Raw genomic sequence first — 21,144 nt, 5'->3', positions numbered from 1 at the left:
GTATTAGTAGCACTAAGAACCTAACACTTACCTTAGCAAGGCTTTCACTAGAGAAGAATGAATAGGTAGAAGCCACAAATATCTGAATTTGGTCTGGATGGGTTTGTTATATTTATCAATAATTTGCATATATAAAAACAGACACATTTATATATATACAAATAAATATACAGACACATGAAATACTATAATACATAAAATAGGCATTTAATATCGAATGAATGGAAAGGGAAGGGTTTTGTAGTCTTGAGAAAGAAATATATTCTAGAAGTAAAAATCAGTTTTACTTTTCAATAAAGAAGGGAATAAGATAGTTTTGAAGAAACAAATTTAAACATTTAAAATATAAAGTTCACACCATGATTACCAAGGTAGACTATAACCTAATCAATCAGCGTTAAGGTGAATTAGCACACTATCAGAATCCTAATGAATCAGCAAATGTACAATACCATTACAACAGAAAATTTCATCCTGAATTACAACATTACAGAGGTATAGCAGAAAATAATTATAGTCCTACTCCTTCTCTTGCCTTTCTATGGCATGTAGTATAATGATTAAAGCTTGGGATTTAAATATAAAAAGACCCCCAGACACATCCATGACTAACTGAATCTTAATCTTTTAGAATCCCAGTCATCGGCAAATTAGATGAATTATATTTACTTCCTAAGGTGGTCACAAAGAGGAAAATTATATATAATGTGCTTAAAGAGGCTACTGTATACATTTTATCTGTGTGTGTGTGTGCACGCACGTGCGCGTGCAACCACCTCTTAAATGTATTTGATCCACTGTTCTCAGTTGCTGTCTGTGTTTCTATCATGTGGTAGACACTGTAAGGCACTGTCCATATCCTGCTTTCCAGCGAGCCTCTCATTCCTCCAGCTGCCAAAAGTGTTGGCTGCTGAAGACTCACATCTGAGTTTCTCTTTGGCATTGTCATGGCAGAAAGGAGGTGCTTCACCTAAGGTTATACCCCCCACCCAGAAAGGGTAGAGGGAGAGCCTGCATCCAGTGAATGGTGTGGAGAAAAAAGGCCTGACCTCTCTTGCTTTGTTTTTAGACTACTCCAAAGGGTCATCCCATCACCAGAGATGCCAACAGGATCAGCCGAGATCTCTGCTGCAAACTTACCTCTCTGCCCAATTATTTTGCATTCCTCACTTTTTACAGGTGTTAGGTATCGTTCCTGAAAACACTCCGCAGTAAATCTTAGACAAACAAAAGATTTCTCACTCATTATTGGTCTTCCAGGGAACTGACTCCCTACATAATCCTGTGATTAATATAAGTTGACATACAAAATTCCAACCTATCTACAACTCTGACTTTTCTTCTTTCCTTAAGATTTATGTTTCCATATACCTCCTGGTCAAGTTCACTGCCTATACTGCAAGTAGCTCAAAATTATGATGCCACCAAATTAAACTCTGCTTCTCTCCTACCTCCTCAATTTTCTCCTCCACCAGTGTATTCTTAATTGCATCAATACCCATCCAGTCTTATAAGTCAAAATTCCTTGTTACGGGTTGAATTGTATTCCTCCAAAAGATATGTTGAAGTTCTAACCCTGGTATGTTTGAATGTGACCTTATTTGGAAATATGGTCTTTGCAGATACAATTAAGATGATGTCATTAGTATGAGTCCAAATTCAATATAACTAGCGTCCTTATAAGAAGAAAAGACAGAGACACAAAGGGAGAACACTATGTGGGTATGGGGCCAGAGATTGGGATGATGCAGCTTCAAGCTGCAAGGATTGCCAGCAACCACCAAAGCTAGAAAGCAGCAAGGGAGGATCCCCGGTAGAGCCTCTAGAGAAAGCATGGCCTTGCTCAGACCTTGATATCAAACTTCTACCTCCAGAACTGTCAAAAGAATAAATATGGCCACCAAGTTTGTGCTAATTTGTTACAACAGCCCTAAGAAACTAATACATCCTTAGATCAGCTCACAATCTCATATATCTAGAACCTGAGCCCTTATATTTTAACTTGCAAGTTAATCCAGATATGAAATTATTGCAGCTGTGTGAGAACATGATCTTTATCCCCTACAGGAATTCTTAGCACAGTGCTTAAAGCATAGTAGGGTGCAATAAATATTTATTGATGAATGGGTGCATTACATGCTTCCTTTAAGGTTTATAACAAGGAGGCACTTCACTGCTAATAGTAAAAATCTGTGTAGTGTGTTGTTAATGTTTGGAGTGTGCTTGGAGGGCTTCATTGCACTTCAGGAGAAGGCTGACTTTGAGAAGAGCCATCAATTCAGTGCCTGCATTTTTAGAAACAGTGAAAAGAGTATTATTCTCACAGGTACCTTTGAGAGGACAGCATGTCTTTCCTGATCCTGACACTGCATCTTCAGAGAAGTGCTATTGTTCCATTTCCATTTGTTTCCTCAGGATTGTTTAAGATATTTGACTAAATTGTTTGTTTGAACTCATCTCTTTGTTTATTTTCAGGTAAGATGTTTTACTGTAAAATATTTTGATTTGATTCTGGAGTGTATTTTTAACTGTCTGTCAGGATAAGGAAATCTGCTTACCTGAAAACTTACACTAGGACAACATTGAAAACTTTCCATAAACTATATTTAGAAGCCAGGATGCTAGGTCATGAAGGAGAGGGTTTTGGGTGGTGAGAAGAGGGAGAGATATCAAAGGTCAGTGATTACTTTTCCCCTTGCTCAAAATGCAGGTTCTTAAACAAGCAAAAGGGGAAATGTATCCATAGCCCCAGAATAAATGAAATAAAATATCTCAGAAACCTGAACCTAAGTAAGCTACGGATTAAGTTAGCATCATTTATTTTACAACTTATTTTTTGACACATAATTGTACATGTTTATGGGGTACATGTTAAACATTATATAATGATCAAATGGGATAACTAGCAGATCCATAGCTTTAAACATTTATCATTTCTTTGTGAGGAGACCATTTACAAACTGCTAGCTATTTTTTAAATATATGACGCATTATAGTTAATTCTAGTCATCCAAATATTCGATAGAACACCAGAACTTATTCTTCCTATCTCAATGTAGCTTTGTACCTGTTGACCAGTCTTTCCCCATATCTCACTCCTCCAAGCCTCCCCATCCTCAGATAACCACTATTCTACTATCTACTTTTATGAAAATTCTAGATTCCACATATGAGTGAGAGAGTTGACTTTCTGTGCCTTGCTGATTTCACTTAACATAACATCCTCCAGGTTCATTCATGTTGCCACAAATAACAGCATTTCATTATTTCTTATGGCTGAATAGCATTCCATTTTGCATATGTACTACATTTTCTTTATGCATTTATCTGTTGATGATCATTTAGGTTAATATGATAAGTTGGCTATTGTGAAGAGTGCAGCAATAAACATCGTACAGTATTCTACATTTACTGTATCTCTTTAACTTACTGATTTCATTTCATCTTGATATTTACCTAGTATTTGTACTGCTGGATTATATGAAAGTTCTATTTTTAATTTTTTGAGGAACTCCCATATTGCCTTCCATAATGGAGGTACTAATTTACATTCTCACAGTCAGTGTGTAAGGGTTCCCTTTTCTCCACATCCTTGTAACACTTATCTTTTGATTTTTGATAGTAGCCATTCTAAGTAGAGTGAGGAAATACCTCATTATAGGTTTGATTTGCATTTCCCTGGTGATTAGTGATATTAGCAGATTTGTATATATCTGTTGGCAATTCTATGTCTTCTTTTGAGAAATACCTATTCAGGTCTTTTGTCCATTTTTGAATTATTTGTTGTTGCTGTTGTTGTTGAGTTGAGTTCCTTGTATGTTTTAGATGCATACATTATCAGATGCATAGTTTACAAATATATTTTCCCATTCTGTAGATTGTCTCTTCACTCTGTTGAAGAAGCTTTTTAGCTTCTGCACAGCAAGGCTAGCAATCAATAGAGTGATTAGTCAGTAGCACTGAAAACCTGACTTCTTAAGTAAAAATGATGCTGAAATCAATGACAATAAAAACTTTTTTTATGACTTGCTAATTCAAACACTATACTAAATGACTTAAAAATACTAGTTTGTGTATCTTTTACTACAACCTCTAAGATAGCCACAAACCCCTGTATATTATATTGTGTATACCATAGAATTATAATAGAATAACAATGTATACTCTTTTATCATGTAGATATGACTATTATGTAATGAGAAAAAAATAATGAAAATCAGGAATATTAGAAAATTAACATCAAATGTCTTCAGACAACTCAGTTTATATGGCACTCAATTTCATACTCTTTAGGAAAGGCTCATGGAATCAGTGGCAGAGTAATTTTATGGATTAATATAAACTATTTCAGTTACAAAATACAAATAAAATCACTAACTATAGAAGATAGCCGACCATTATGACAACACAACCTTCATCTGCATGCCACAGATATACAAATTCTATAGCTGCATGGCTTTATATCCCAGGGGACACAAAGTGGAAATTAAGTCCAGTAGGAATGTTTGTTTTGTCTTTCAAATGGACAAAGAGAGAAGAAGAGCAGTAGAAATGCCATTGAGCTGTAAGTCACAAGATGGGGATTCTTGATATGGCTCTGCCTTTATAACTACATAACTATATAACTCTAGCTTTATAACTGTGAATAAAATCACTTCATTTTAGTGAACCCGCTTTTTCAGTTAGAAAATGAAGTGCTAAATGGAAAGTTCTATAAGGTTTCCTTAAAAATGCTATCACTCGACATACTAAGAATTAGAATTTTGTCAGCAGCTAAGGAGATCCATGAAAGGTCAGTCATTGGCTTTAAACGAAAGTAAAATGAACAGGTGAGAAATAATTCCTTGTAAGTGTTAAGGAATAATTTCAGAAGTCTTTGGTTGACTTTGCCTAGCTCCTGAAGTGCTTTAACACCTAGAGTTCCAGTTTTATTCTGAGAGCAACTGTCTGCCAGGTGATTGAAGTTTATAATTTTAATCTTCTAAAGCAGAAAATAATGGGTGATTGAGTTAGTTTCCCTTTCCATATGATACTAAACCTCCTTAAAAGGTTTATGTGGAATCTGATTTTCCAACTTTAAGCTGAAATGAACACACTTTTAAATTTTTGGGAGTATTACTTCTTCCATGTAAAAGATTTTAAAATATACAAATAAAATACAGCTGACCCTCTGTATCCCTGGGTCCCATATCTGTTGTCAACCAACTACAGATGGAAAATAAATGGAAAAAATAAATATAAAAAACAACAATAAAAATAGTACAAATAAAAAATATAGTAAAACAAATATTTACACAGCGTTAGTGATTTACATTTACATTATAAGTAATCTGAAGATAATTTAATGTGTACATACGAGAGAATGTGTGTAGGTTATATAGTAAACACTGTGCCATTTTATATAATGCACTTGATCATCTGCAGAATTTAGTCTCTTTGGGGAGCCTTGGAACTACTCCCCCACAGATACGGAGGAATGACTGTATTTTATTCCTTACTTTGCAGTCTTGGAAAAAATGTCTTGGGCTACATAGAAATCTATATTATAATTTATTTATTTTCATTGTTTATTCACTCAATTAAATATAGAGCATTTTATTTCATTTTGTTTTAATTTAATTTTATGTATTTATTGTTTTTGAGACAGTCTCACTTTGTAGCCCAAGCTGGAGTACAGTGGTGTGATCTCTGCTCACTGCAACCTCAGGGCTCAAGTGGTTTTCATACCTCAGTCTCCTGAACATTTTGCATATATATGTCTGATATGTATCGGTCATTATTCTTCCATATAATATTTTTTCCAAGTCCACTATGAATTCATGGAGGGTGGAGTCTTAATAAGTTAAGGAGATAGAAGCTATTTGGCAAATACCTGTCAAATACTTTCTAACATAAGTTAGAGAAAGAAAAGATTATTTTTAAATGATATCTTAAGACTTTGAAGCAATGCCATAAAAATAATTTGTGATAATATTTATGGTTATTATATTTCACAATAAAAATACAGCTTGATACATACATTGACTCACTAGAAATATACAGGTAAGGGTGGGAGAGAAGGGCACAATAAAAGCTCTTAAAGAGCTCCTGTTCTCAATGAATTTACAGTATCATTTGATGCATACCATAATTTCTCAAGAAATTGAAATTTAAGATTAATGAATCCAGGAAGAGGCATAAAATTGTTTGGGGTTCAAAATGAGAAGAGACTACATCCATTTGGGGAGAAATTAGGATGAAATGAGTAATATTTTGAGAACTTTGAGTATGGTTCTAAATGTTTTACATGTATTAATGTGTTTAACCCTTACCCAACTATGATTTAAGCATTGATAATTTAAGTATTAATTTATTTAACCCTTACCCAACTATGATTTAAGTATTAATAATTTCATAAATGATAAATGAGAGGGTGATGACTTGAAGAATTTTGACTGGAGAAGGAAATCCCAAGCAAAGTCATGCAGGTGGAGAATGTTTATGGCCTAAAAGAAAATTGGTTTGGTACAGGTAAAAATCTACAGGTGAGCACTAGGAGGTACAGCTGGCCAAAGCTGATTAGGGCCATAGTGTGAAGACTTTCTGCACAGTACATAATTCAAGAGACTTTGGAGATGGCCAGGCGTGGCAGCTCACTTCTGTAATCTCAGCAACTGGGGACAAAGGTGGAGGAACTGACTGAGTCTAGTAATTTGAGACCAGCCTGGGAAACATAGCTTGTCTCTACAAACTTTTTTTTAAAAAATAGCTGAGTGATGTGGCATGGGCCTATATAGTCCCACATACTAAGGAGGCGGAGGCAGGAGGATCACTTGAGCCCAGGAGTTCAAGGTTGCAGTAAGCTATAGTAGCATCACTGCACTCAGCCTAGGCAACAGAGTAAGACCTGTCTCCATTTTTTAAAAAAAAGAAAAGAGAGAGAGAGAGGGAGAGAGAAGAGAGAGACTGACTTTGGGGATTATGGATTCATCATGGGAGTGACATGATTAGGACTGAGCGAAATTAATCAAATAAATTAACTAGAATAAATGCAAAATGGAAGCAAAGATATCAATTGAGACTCTGCTTGAAATAGTTTAGGCAAGAAGTAGTGAGTACAAAGGAAAGGTGATGAAGAGGAGAAATGGATTCAAACAGACACTGTGGAGGGAGACTGTGTGTAATTTCAACTGATAGGACACATGGGATGAAGGATGGGAAGGCTCAAAGATACTTGGTGCTTTCACATACAGCCAAGTAAGATAAAATTAATTATTAAGAACTAGTAAGAGAACTTTACCAGATGAATCTTCAGGAAGCTGTTGTGTAATGTCAGCACAAAAAAACAGTCCATCATTATATGCAATGTTAAGAAGAACTCATGACAACAGAAATCTAAAATTTCCATTCATTTCATACTAATTTTTAATATGAAAAACAATGTATATGAAGCATTCTTACCCCTTTGCTGTATTCACTATCTGAATCACTGCTAAGTTCCTCAGTATTCATATTTTCCAAATCAGATTCCCCAGGTGCAATTGGTACTGTCACTGTGAGGCTGGGGTTATGAATAAATGATTGACCATCACTTTCTTCCATCAAGCATTTGTCCACGCTGCTTCCAAAATGACCGATTTTGTCTTTTTCCTTGAGGAATCTGTGACCTTTGCTCATTTCAGCGAGTGTATGGTTAGAAATATAGTTTTCCTTCTTAGTGTTCAGATCTTCTGCTTGTCTTATCTCCCTGGAAATCTTTGGCTTTTTCGAAAACACTTTTAGAAGAAATTCACGTAAGGTTTGTTTCACATAATTTATTCCTTTTTTAATTCTGGATACTGCAATCTGGAGGTTGTTTGCGTCGGGGTCTTCTTCAATTGCTGTAAGATTGTCTGAACTAAATGAGCTCAATAATAAAGCCAGAAATAGGTTTAGGACCTATATCAGGGTGGGAAGAGGGAGTAGGGAAATAGGGAGACAGGAAATTAAAAAAAATAAGCATACTTTTCCAAATATAGGCCATAATACAAACCAGCAACAAAGATTTCTGCCTTTTCACACACAGATAAGAGCATATGAGAGAGACAGAGGAGAAGGTAGACTCCTCATCACTTTCTCCCTGAACTAGCCCCTGCAGACCCGGCAGCAGAGGGTCAGCCATACCCAGGAAGAATTACCATGGGGAGCAGAGAGAATGATCCCTTACCATTATAATTACATTATTTCTAAGTTTATTTCTGTAGCAGTAGTCCCTTAATCAAGTTCCCTTTTATTTACCCCAAAAGCTCTCCTAGCATTCATCTGTTGTTACAATTTGTTACCTGAGAGAAATGGGTAGAAGAAGACAATTGTGACTATGTTCTATTGTGCTGAAGATCTGTGTTCACTTTACCGGAAGATAAATGTCACTTGTTGCAATAAATGGAACACATAATACTTACAAGTTCCTGTAATTAAATATTCTGTCCAAGAAGTATGCTAGAGTACTACTTAATGTGACTTTTAAGGCACAGAAAAGGACCTGCCCCTTGAACCTGATTCATATGCGATAATGACATTATGATTGGCTGACTTCATTGCCAATTATGTTGGCCCTAGAAGAGATTACAAAAGAGGTCAGGACAGTTTTTGTTGTCTTGAAGCAAAGTCTTGTTTGTGAGTTAAACCTTTTTTTTTTTCTCTCACTAAAGTACAGGGCTGGAAACATGAAAATTATATTTAAACATTGTTTTACTCAGGAAACAAAGAGGTAATTGAATTGGCATTTGATGTAAGGCTTTTCATGTCCCAAATCATCTATGTGCCTCATGTTTTAAAAATCAAAATAAGACCTAATTGAGGAGAAGGTACTCACCCCTGATTTTGGTCACACTTAAAACAATTTCTCTGAGATGTAAGTAGAGAGGAGGTTAAAGTTTTATGTCTCAATAAGTCTGATTTAGGAAAAATTCTGTATGTGGGAGGTCTGGGAATCAGAGAACGATTTTGATAATTGCTAAAAAATCCCAGAAATGGTTTAATAGTTGTCAATGAAAAAGTATATTTCACTATGAAATACATGTTTGTGTACATTTGTGTTTTAATAGGAATATTGGTGAGGACCTGAAGGTCTATTTTACTGCTTTAGTTTCCTTAATTCGTTCAAGTGCTAAGCTATTTTAACGGCATGCAGTGGCTCACGCAGTTCTCACTTTGTTGAGAACAGCTGCTGTGACAAATTTCTTTCCTTCAAAAATCATAATAATTTACTAATATTTCTATAACCTAGTGGGTATCACAAATCAAAATAAAGTCCATTTGTATCATCTATGTATTATCACGTTAAGTGAGAGAAGAACTATTAATAAAATGTATACTTGATTCAAAGTCTCATTTTGATTAATGGTCTTCACGTGTTTCCTGATACAGACTAGAGCTGACCAAAACCTATTTTTCTAAACACTTTTCTAAAACTTATGGTTCTTAACCATTTCAATTAAATGGCAATAAAATGACTAAAAGAATAAATTAGAGAAATATATAAAAAAAAGAGAAGCCAACTTAGCATATAACTCTAATGTGGAAGACTACAACAGGAATATAATTTTTCCTTAAATTTCAATTATATGATTTTGAAAGTTCCTTCATTAGTCAAGAGTTAGTTATCAACTTTATAAATTTTCTTCTGTGTTCTTTCATTGCCAAGAATTGATAATTAAAGAATAACAATATGAGTCAGTTAACACTAATTTTATGTAAATGCAACACTCACCAATATATCCCCTCTGTTATTTACCATAAATCTATATTGTCTTTCAAAGGAAAACATAACTCTCACACCAGTGTCCATACTCAAATATTATATTATCTGTTCTTCAAAGATTAACTTCAAAAGCTTTCCTCAAATCTCAATCTAGAACTCTTTTTCAAATGTCAAAAGCATTTTATTTTAACCTCATTGGTAGCACTCATTACTTCTTTCTTGTCTGATAACTTTTGTTTACCACTTTTCTGTGTCCTAATAAGCATCTTAAAAACAAGGATTAGATGATGGGTAATTGGTTTTTGTCTTCCACCCTAAATAACACCTAAACAATGCCTTCCTATCTAAATAATACCTAAATACCTTTCTTTTCACAGAGAAGATCCTAACAAATATTGAGTGGATAATGTGGTGAGAGCCAAGGGAATGCCTTTCCTTTTGAATATGCCTGAATAAGTAATAAACATTTAAAGTATTTGTAATCATTGGCTTTGATGTGGCATGTTTTCACAACTTACACCTTTCACAATTTTACTATTTTATATCAAAAATTTTGTAAGAAGAAATACACAGCTGGGCGCGGTGGCTTACGCCTGTAATCCCAGCACTTTCAGAGGCCAAGGTGGCTAGATCACCTGAGATCAGGAGTTTGAGACCAGCCTGGCCAACATGGCAAAACCCTGTCTCTACTAAAAATACAAAAAATAGCCAGCACAGTGGCACACACCTGAAATCCCAGTTACTCAGGAGGGAGGTGGAAGTTGCAGTGAGCCAAGATCACCCTACTGCACTCCAGCCTGGGAGACAGAGTGAGACTCCATCCTGACCTCTTGATTCGCCCACCTTGGCCTCCCAAAGTGCTGGGATTACAGATGTGAGCCACCATGCCCCCGCCCGAATCCCTTTTTTTATATTGGTTGCAAGGAAAACAAAATTTTAGTAATTTTTTTCAACCCAGTGGGAAGTGAAGGCACTTACCATATAGCTGTTACCATACCCCACCTTCTGAATACCTGTTGAGAGATTTGATGTCAAGCTGACCAATTGAGACAGGTCAACATGGCAGATTCGAGAACTGAGATGAGTGGCTCATAGAAGAGCATCTTATCCCAATTTTCTCCTGCTTGTAAGCTTGAAAGTTTTTACTAATCAGTATAAGGAAGAAAACATAAAAAGAAGTACAAGCCAAGAAAACATTAATTGGAAAAATAGGCAGATTGCTAGGTGCATGCGATACTATAGGCCAGTGGTTGGCAAACGTTTTTGTAAAGGGCCAAATAATAAATATTTAAGACTTTATTGGACATAGGATTTCTATGGCAGCTATTCATCTTTGCCATTGTAATATAAAAGCAGCCATAGAAGATACAAAAATGAAGATGCCCACGTTTGAATAAAATTTATGAATGCTAAAATTTCAATTTCATATAATGTGCATGTGTCATTTATTCTTTTTTTGATTATTTTAACCACTTAAAAATGTAAAAATCATTCTCAGCTCCCAGGGCCACATAAAAACAGGCATTAGACTGGTTTTGGCCTGTGGGGCATAGGTGTTGATTCTTGCTATAGATGCTGGTCTTATACATGGCTATGGTGGTGGAACCTGTCCTTTCATTTGCCTTAGTCCATTATTAACTTCATTTTTGTTACTGTTAACTTAATTATACATTATTTACTAGTATAGCTTCAAGAGAGCATATGTCATCTCCATCAAAATTAGAGAAAAAGATGGAAAGCTTTGCATTAAAATGAATAAGCAGTGATTTTGAAAAATATAAATATGGGTTATTTGGCTAGGGAACCTAATACAACATTTTGTTCTCTTTCCTGTTCTTTCTTGTATTAAAAGTATCACTATTCTGTTGTAATTAATATTTTTAGACATAATTACAAAATTATAAACATAGATGACATTGTCACAAAATAATTTACACAGATAATTTAAAATATTTGAATATCTGGTTACATACCACTAGGTTTCCAATGACCATGACCATCATGTAAACAATAAGGCACATAGCTTGACCAGCGACCTCCATACAGTCCCACATGGTCTCTATCCACTCTCCACACAGCACACGGAACACAATCAGGAAGGAGTGGAAGAAGTCGTTCATGTGCCACCGTGGGAGCGTACAGTCATCATTGATCTTGCAGACACATTCTTTGTAGCTCTTACCAAAGAGCTGCATGCCGACCACAGCAAAAATGAAGACGATGATGGCCAACACCAAGGTGAGGTTTCCTAGAGCCCCTACGGAGTTACCAATGATCTTAATCAACATGTTCAATGTTGGCCAGGATTTTGCCAACTTGAAGACTCGAAGCTAAAAGCAAAATATAAAATTTCATGTTAATCATTGTGAAAATTTTTCAATGTTTCCAATCATGATTTTTGGTCAAAGTTTAAATCAGTTTGTAAGTTCTGTATTATTGTCATTATTATTTGGCTATAATCAATTATTTTTATCTTGCATTTTCATCTATTTATAGTATGCTGTTATTTTGTTCTACTTGCCACAATACAATTACAACACATATTATGAAGAAAGTATATACTTTTAGTTCAGAATTGCTATAGAAGTCTCTTATCATAGTTTGTGATATTATTTCTTTTAGAATTGATAATGCATCCTTAATTCTGTTTTCTAATACTTTTATATGTTTAGATAAAATCCAGCATATTAGAAAAATGTGCTTTAAAATGGCTTTATTTTCATATTATGATCAGACAACAATTGTTTTAGGGAATAACAATTTGATCTTTAATTAAAAAATCCATAAAGTTATGAGCATTTAATAGTTGAAACTCTGTAAGCCATAAGCTTCTTACTGTGTAATAAATTATTACACTATTAGTATAATAAAAATGTTTCTATTATTTTAGCATGTACTTCAAATTAGAATTGAGCATATCTTCAAAAATTGTAAAATTGAAATATTCATGTGGTTTTAGTTATTCAAGTGCATTTATCAATGAATGGATTTTATTTTACTAGATACAGATATCAAGATTAATCTTACCTTTTGAGTCAAATTCCCAAAAGTTTTAAATAATAATGCAAACCAAAGAAACACTCCTTTATTATAGAACATAATGGTAACATTAGTTTATGTTTACCAGTCTGAATGATCGTAGAACTGATAATCCTTCCACATCTGCTAGAAAGAGCTCCACTAAACTTAAAGTCACAATAAGGCTGTCAAAAATATTCCAGCCTACTTGGAAATACTCATATGGATCCATGGCAATCAGTTTTAATACCATTTCAGCTGCAAAGATTCCAGTAAAGACCTAAGTGAGAAATATAATGTTTTTCTGTTCATATTAGCAAGTAGGGAATCAACATAACGATAATAATCAGTTTGCTTAGCATTTATTGTGTTCCAGACAATTGTCTAAATACTTTATAAATGGATATTCTTATATAACTTAATCCTATAAACTAGGTATCGCTCTTCCCATGGCTCTCATATAAGCAACAAAAGGTTGAAAAACTCTAACTTTCCTGTCAGTGCTCATCATTTTTAGACAGCATTTTAGAAGATTATATTAAGTCAGAAAAGTAAAACCTTTTATTATTGACACAGTCACTATTTTCAAAGAATTTATGTGGGTCAAAAAGATGTGCTGGAGGAAGATAAAAAGAAAACATAATTTGATACTGAAATTTTGAGCCAGTCTTTTTTTTCTGATCTGATGACTGTTAGAGTAATAAAGAACATGTTGACTCACTCTTTAAAGATTTATCAGCAGAAGAGAAAAAAGAATTTAATTGACATTGTGGCAGCTAAAGTAAGACTTCTAAAGCTTTGACACAAAAGTGCGTTGCAAAATATCATTAATTCATGATGCTGGTATCAAAGGACTCACTTAAGAAAGCAACAGTGAAAGACTTGTTTATGGATCCTTTGGGTGCACTTTGACTCAAGGAATCTGACCAAAGAAGTTTCTAAGGGAAATGTTTAGGTCTATAATGGTAGGAGACAATTTTCAAATAATACAGGATCAAGATGATTGGCAGGGAGCAGCTGGATTGAGGTTGTGGTAATAGCTGTGAACGAGTAAATCCTTTCTGAGTTCACAGGGATGCCATCATCTCAGTGAGAAGGTACTTATTTGCATGATCTGGACCTCCACCAACAATTAGATATTCCTGCCTTTGTCCAAAGATGAGTTGAAGGGAGGAAGAATGCTAACTCAGAGAGTACATGGGGGAAACATTCTAACTTGGAATATTTGTAGACAAGTTAGAAGAGAAGATAGACCAAGAAAAGAACTTCGGGTCTTCAACCATCAGTTGGTTTGGACTACAGCAAAAGTAAAATTATCTTATATAGACATTGACAAAGATACCCAGAGTTATTCATGATTTATGAAGAGCCCATAAGCTGGGATTCTCTGGCCCTTATAAAGAGCGGGTGCCTGCCTCACATCTATAATCAAAAACTGGCTTTGTTTACCATGAGTTAGTGTGACTAGCACTGCACATTTCAGAGATTGCTCTGGCATCAATTTTCCTAATTGGATCTTATATCTTCTACAAGCCTGTCAATCACCTTTTCACCTATGTTTGAATCTTCTATGTCCAGTTTTGGTTTCTCAAAATTGTTGTTTTTAAGGCTTGTTTCATTGAGTTATTGAAGTTGTGATGATAATGATGTTGATGATGATAGCTTTAATTTATTATGTACTTACTATATGCCAGGCTAATAAGTAGCCAGTATTTAATCCTCCCAACAATATGATAAATGAAATATAGTTATACTTATAAGTAATGATTATTATTTTATAATGAAATATTATTTTATAAATGATAAAATTAAATAATATGGAGTTTAAAATATTTGTCCAAGGCCATATCACTCATATAATGCAGAAACGGCATTGAAACACATGTCTTTTGGACTCCAACTACCCAAACACTTCACACTATTATGTCCAAACAATGCATCCATAGGTTTGCTGAAAATATGTGAGAGCAGCAATGTAATTATGAAGGTGTAAGAAAGAACCAAAAATGTTAAACGTTCCTCCCAAGAAATATGCTGGAAGAAAAAATCATTATCAATGCCCAAGATGGTAACCCGTTACAGAGATAGTATTGTTACTTATAGACCTTAACACTACTGCACAATTTTTTTAAAAGATATAACCAGAAACTTGACTCTATACATCCATTCATATGGTAAGTTCTGAATATGCGTAATTATGAGGCTGCAGATTCATCTTACATAAAAAATACAAAATGACAATGATGACAACTAAAGAGAGAAGCAATGAGTACATAACACACAATAAGAGACTTACCAAGTTTCCTATAGTAAGTACATTTTTGAATTCCTCAGTCATTGGGTGGTGCTCCATAGCCATAAACAATGTGTTTAAAACTATGCAAATGGTAATCGCAAGATCTACAAAAGGATCCATTACAATAAAATAGACACACTTTTTGAATTTTATCCAATGTGGAGAGCAATTCCAGATCAAGAATTTGTGTGCAAATCTGTACCACCAAGGTGGACATTTTTGTCTGGATTCTTCAAGTTCTGGGAGAAAAAAAAAAACAGAGGACGTGGAGTCAGCCATTTGTATATTTTAACCCTAACCAGATACAAATCAGCCAGGCACTCTAATATTGAAACAAGGTTTGTGGTTTAGATTTTGAAAAACAGTATTGTTTCAATGAAAGCATAGCCTCTTACATAAGTCTAGTATGACATGTTCATTGCCTAAGCATAAGTGAGGGGAAGAAAGTGAAATGAATTACTACAAGCAGATATGTGGGCATCTTTGAGAGAAAAATTCACCTAACGTGATAGTAAAAAGGAGAACCAATGTCTCCTTAACAGAGAAATATATATTTTCTACCAATATACACATTTTTTGCCTCTGTTTGTAGTCCCATGACAACAATAAGAAGACTACTCTATCCAGAAAAAACTCTTACTGTAATAGTTCACATATGAAAACAATCCTTGAACCAAGCGACTAGAAATAATTTATGGAGGACCCATGAAACAGATATTTCACACCAGTAGCCCATTTACTTCTTACCATTCATTTAAGGGATGGGTAGACACTTTGTCTTCTCCCATGATGGGAATGTTGGGGGTGAGGTGTTAGACCAGGGACTAGGTAGGACTGGGGCATATTGTCAGGGGAGAGAGTAGGAGTCAGCACAGTTTGTAAAGTTGTCACCCTTTGACTATCTTTACTTATTAGAAGAGACAAATTTTGAGCAAATAGGTGATTTGTAAGATTATATAGTGACAGAATCACATAGCTCTGTGTTAACCTTGTTTTCTGTATCAATTACCACTAAATCATTTATCTTTGAAAGGTCAAATCACCCAACGCCTGTTCTGTGTTTTGTGTTTTTTTTTTCATTTTTGCAAAGTCATTTTGCCATGTTACCAATGCCTGTTTTTAATAGCAAATAACTTTATAACTTCATAAAATACATAAAAACAATTATATCAGTATCCATTGGTTATATTTACCATTGTTTAAAACCATTTTATAGTCTCTGAATTCTTCCTAAGAACTTCATGTGCCTATTTAAGGTTGACCTGATTTATGTTAATTTTATTTAAGAATCTATATGGTGAAAAGAAGATTATTACATACCTTCTACAGTGTTTGTTAATATGCTCGCTCTACTCATCGCTCTCTGTCTGAGGTTGGGATCATTCAGCATATCCTCTGAAAGGAGATAAGAACTACAACGCCTTTTTTTGTGTATTTGATTGGTTGTACCCTAAAAAAGAAGTCAATTAATGTCTTAAGAACAGAATCCTAATAAATTATAGGCACAGGATAAAATCTTTCTTATATAGCCATCATGAGTAATTAAAAGTAGAGACTAGATTGCTGGGTTCAAACTATGGCTCTGCTATTTACTGGCTATATATCATAGGAGAGTTACTTAACTGTCTCAGTTTCATTATTGGTAAAATGGGGATAGTCACAGTACTTGCTTCATATTCTTTTTGTGAAAATTAAAGGACTTAATATTTAGGAAGTAAAAGACAAAGCTAGCTGCTTTTCGTTATATCACTATCATCACCTCTCCATCTTTCTGGGTGTCCAACTTATTCAGATAATTTTACCATGTGAGAGTCCTACATGAAAACAGTTAAAGTGCTGTAGTGCTGTGTATCTAAGGGGGTAGAATCTCAGTATTATCTGATAAATTTCTGGAATTACTTTTTGTTGAGGGAACAACATTAATGAGGCTACTATAATGGTGGTTTCTTACTGCCAAGGAAGACTAATGAACTGAGCCGAGTATATGATGATAAATGACTCAATTTAAAAATAATAATGAGTGAAATGGAGAATGCAAGCTACATCTGAAAAAGGTGACCTCTCTTTCGCTCTAGATATTGTTGCCATGCAAAAACATGAGCTCAAGCATAACAAGTGGATTTACTTTTGTGAGAAAATGTCTTATTTTTAAAACTTGAAAACTAATTCAAATTTAAAACACTATATTGGTTCAGTGTGGGTTAAAAATAAACACACTCACACACACATATATATACACAACTATACAACTCCATATCTATTGTGTTTGCCTGCTTGTGTGTGGTATGTGGTATATATTTTAAATATATATATATATAATTATTTATTTAAAATATATTTCTAGATTTGTAAAGTTGTATAGTTGTATAGGTATAGTCATATAGGTATATGTATCAAAGCACAGACACAGACATAAATATGTGCATGGTTGTATTATGCATATATGTGTATGTGAACAGACACACCCATTTGAGAGATCTCTGTAAAAAGTCAAAAAGCTGACTTTTTACAGGATGTCTCGAAAAACATTTCTTTTTTGCTATAGTCTGTCAAACAAGAATTTGTCTGATTAAACAAATTATTTTCCATGTAGACATGTTTTAGGTATAGAGATTACATCATTTGTCGTGCCATGTTTTCATATAAACCATATAATGTGCCACAATTTTATGTTTATTGTATTTCTATTGTATCTTATAAGTATCCTCTAATTTTGTAGTTTTCACTTGAGGATTTATTGTGATACTGATTTTTCTATGGTTAAAACTCTTAAATGAAGAAACTTCATTAAATAATCTCCAAATCTGATATAAATTACATAATATTTAACACATTACCCACAACATTGAAAAACAAAATGCAACCAAAGTTTGATTCCACAGAAATTTAACATGCTCATTCAATAAGGAAAAATACCTTGACAGAAGGGCTTAAGTTGTGTCATGCACACGAAGAGGTCATATGTTACCTAAAAGCACATGCATTTATTCAAATTGAAATATGGTGTGTGGCCATGGATTTGATGAAACTTTATTCTCACTTAAAATACTATACTGTCTGCAAATAAAAATATATGAGCATGTAGCATGTGTTTGAAGCTTATTGGGTTAGTCAAAGCCCTTGCTGATATTAGTAATGCAGCATATCACAGTGAGTGAGCTAAAGAAATATCCTGGAAACTCCAGGAACAAGTAAGATCTCACTTTCAAGCCTAATCAGACACCTTTCTCTAAACATTCAATGACTCCTAAACCTTTGGAACTGCTGTAAAATGGTTGTTTCACTTTTATGTTTGTTTGTCTGTATCAATGCATATATTTCAGTTATTTTGTTTTGATTCATAGACTCCAGATGAAATACTTTTTAAGAATGAAAACAGTTATGTTTCACTTATATAAAGGACCTAAGGCACAGCCATTCTAAATGTTTTCAAGATAAGAAGCCTACTGCACATTGGAGAGATAGCAAAGTGGGTGGTTAAGAACACAGCTCTGAAACAGCATCTGTTTCAATTTCAGAGCTACCATTTATCAGCTGAATAAATTAGGGCAAATTGCTTTATTTCCCCATGCCTCAATTTTCTCATTTGTAAAACAGATATAATAATACATCCTCTCAGCCAGGCGCCATGGCTCATGCCTGTAATCCCAGAACTTTGGAAGGCCAAGGCAGGTGGATCACCTGACGTCAGGAGTTCGAGACCAGACTGACCAACACGGAGAAACCCCGTCTCTACTAAAAATACAAAAAATGAGCTGGGTGTGGTGGCACATGCTGTAATCCTAGCTACTCAGAAGGCTGAGTCAGGAGAATCACTTGAACCCAGGAGGTGGAGGTTACAGTGAGCTGAGATTGCGCCATTGCACTCCAGCCTGGGCAACAAAAGAGAAACTCTGTCTCAAAAAAAAAAAAAAATTAAAAATAAATAAATAACATATCATCTCATGGGGCTGTTGTAAATACTAAATATGTGTTTTCTGTTATTAACAATTCATATAAGATTCCTTGAAATAGGTACATATTAAGTTGTGACCTGAAAAAGACAGCAGTAGGTGGCAAGTAATTCAAATTTCTTCTTAGAAATGGGATCTATTATTAACTAATATTAGCATTATCTTCACATTTTCTGTGCTGATATCTATCTATATATGTATCTTTCATAAATTGTTCTCTAATGAGATGATTTATAATCTTCAATTATAAAATCAATAGACAAGTACCTTTTTACAAAAATGGGATTTTACCTATCTTTGAGTTAGATGCCTACAGCACATAGAATGAGAATTAAGCTAATGAGTCAAAGGTGTGTTTCTAAAGAAAAAGTATTGCAAAATGCAGAGCCATTCACAAGACCAGAGAGAAGGCCCTCCAGCAGAGAGACCGACAAGGAACAAGGGCCCAGCCATGCCTGAACTATGGTAAAATGTCCTTACGCTGTCATCAGAAGTTGCCTTATCTATTATCACCTCTGGCAGAAGCTGTCCATTGGGGAGCATGAGGGCTGTGCGTCCGTCAACCAGGGAGACCACACCGTTGCAGTCCACAGCACTGTGCATCTTCCCGTTCACCGGCAGCATTGGGGAGGACCTACTGGCTTGACTGATGTTACTGCTGCGTCTTTCAGGGGGTCTGTGGGGCACGAACAGTGAGCCCCTTCTGCTCTCATTGTCTCCAAAAATGCTGTGCTCATCATCGGCAAATTCAGTCTCAGATCCTACATCTCTTCCTCGGCCCTTGAAACTAAAAAGGCTTGTTCTGCTGCTTCGCCTTGCAGAAAACAAGGAGCCACGAATGCTGAGTGGTGACTACAGAAAAATTGAAAAACGACATATTTGTTGAAGCGCCTACTAATAGAAGTACACTTCATGTAAATACCACTGAACACGTTGGCCTGAGGGCAGGTGTCTCTGTACTAGCTTAAAAGAAACATACTTAAAAAAAAAGCAATTCAGTGAGAAGAAAACTTCTTCCACTTAAGGGATGAAACGATTTGTAGAATTCATCCTTTCAGGACCAGGTAAATTATTTGTTGCTGTACAGCTCTCGAATATTCTGGTCTAGAGTTATTGCTCCATTCTTTTAATGCCATTCATTTTGCTGTACAGAACATATCACTTAAAGAAAAAGAGATTAGTATTGCTACCTGTCATTCAGCTTTTTATATTTCAATCCCTAAGCGTCAGAAAAAATGGAAATTTACTTATAGTCGAAGACCATGCTGTATGGTTCTTCGCATTGCAAATCCACCTTACATACTGAGAGCTCAGTTAAAGTGTATTTAAAAAGACCTTTTAATACCAGTAAGTATATGAAGTCATTAAATATTTAAAAAGAAGTTGCCCAATACCAAATAGGAGGAAAAATTCATGATTATATGACTCATGTCCAGGATAAACTTTTTCCGTAAACCAAATTGAATGCAGATTCTTTGGAAGGATTTAGTTCAATAGACATTAGTGCTTACTATGTAAAGAACAAAGTGGCAAGTATTGTGAACAATGGAAAATTATGACAAGATCTTTTCCTCAAAACCAGCTTGGACTGCTCCTGTCATATTTCTTTTTGTTGATATATGTGTTCAAGTTCTGTATCATCATCTAGGTAGTGAAATTTTGAAGGCAGGGACTCTATCTTTTATTACTGTGTATATCAGGCAGAATCTTGCAGATTCTTAACTAGATTTTTATTTTAGAAAAATGATCTTTGGGGTTGTGTGATGGAAAACGGGGGAGTGCTAAGGAAAACAGAGGCAATGGTTTATCTTGGGGGCTTGTGGGGAACTATAGGCAGGGAGGCCTGAGAGATGAGGGTTTCAGTGAAAAAAGAAAGAAAGAGAAAGAGAACGTCCATGTAAGCAGAATTAACAGACTACATATTAGTAGTTCCTGTGGTTGAGGGTGGAGGATATCAAAGGCTTCTCCAAATTTCCAAATGGGTGAGTGATACTCAGGTAATACCATTACCTATAGTGGTTAAGAAAGAAGAGAAACTACTCTAAGATTAGTTTTTAACCAATGAGGCATTACAAATCACAGACTAAATACAAATATAAAAGTTATTCTATAATGTGAATAGTATCTTTATTTTTACAATGTTTCTCAGGAGTATT

The 21,144-nt window shown here is 34.8% G+C and overlaps 1 protein-coding gene across 2 annotated transcripts in view; it reads right to left on the bottom strand.

Moving 5' to 3' along the window:
* Positions 1-21,144, bottom strand: part of SCN9A (sodium voltage-gated channel alpha subunit 9) — a 108,530-nt gene that overhangs the window by 64,324 nt on the left and 23,062 nt on the right. Inside the window, exons 11-16 of one of the 2 annotated variants that reach the window (XM_012440613.2) lie at positions 19,469-19,840; positions 16,356-16,485; positions 15,036-15,274; positions 12,846-13,019; positions 11,695-12,051; positions 7,441-7,917 (exon numbers count right to left, since the gene is read on the bottom strand). In XM_012440613.2, coding sequence (XP_012296036.2) covers positions 7,441-7,917; positions 11,695-12,051; positions 12,846-13,019; positions 15,036-15,274; positions 16,356-16,485; positions 19,469-19,840 — 1,749 coding nt within the window. The remainder of the gene's footprint in view (positions 1-7,440; positions 7,918-11,694; positions 12,052-12,845; positions 13,020-15,035; positions 15,275-16,355; positions 16,486-19,468; positions 19,841-21,144) is intronic. The other variant, XM_012440614.2, reaches the window with a different exon arrangement.

The sequence above is a fragment of the Aotus nancymaae genome, unplaced genomic scaffold (genome assembly GCF_030222135.1).
Source record: "Aotus nancymaae isolate 86718 unplaced genomic scaffold, 86718_ANA_hifiasm-v0.15.2.pri h1tg000029l, whole genome shotgun sequence".
Lineage (NCBI taxonomy): Eukaryota > Metazoa > Chordata > Mammalia > Primates > Aotidae > Aotus > Aotus nancymaae.
The sequence above is the reverse complement of the archived record's forward strand: the minus strand, read 5'-3'. Positions and strand labels throughout refer to the sequence as shown.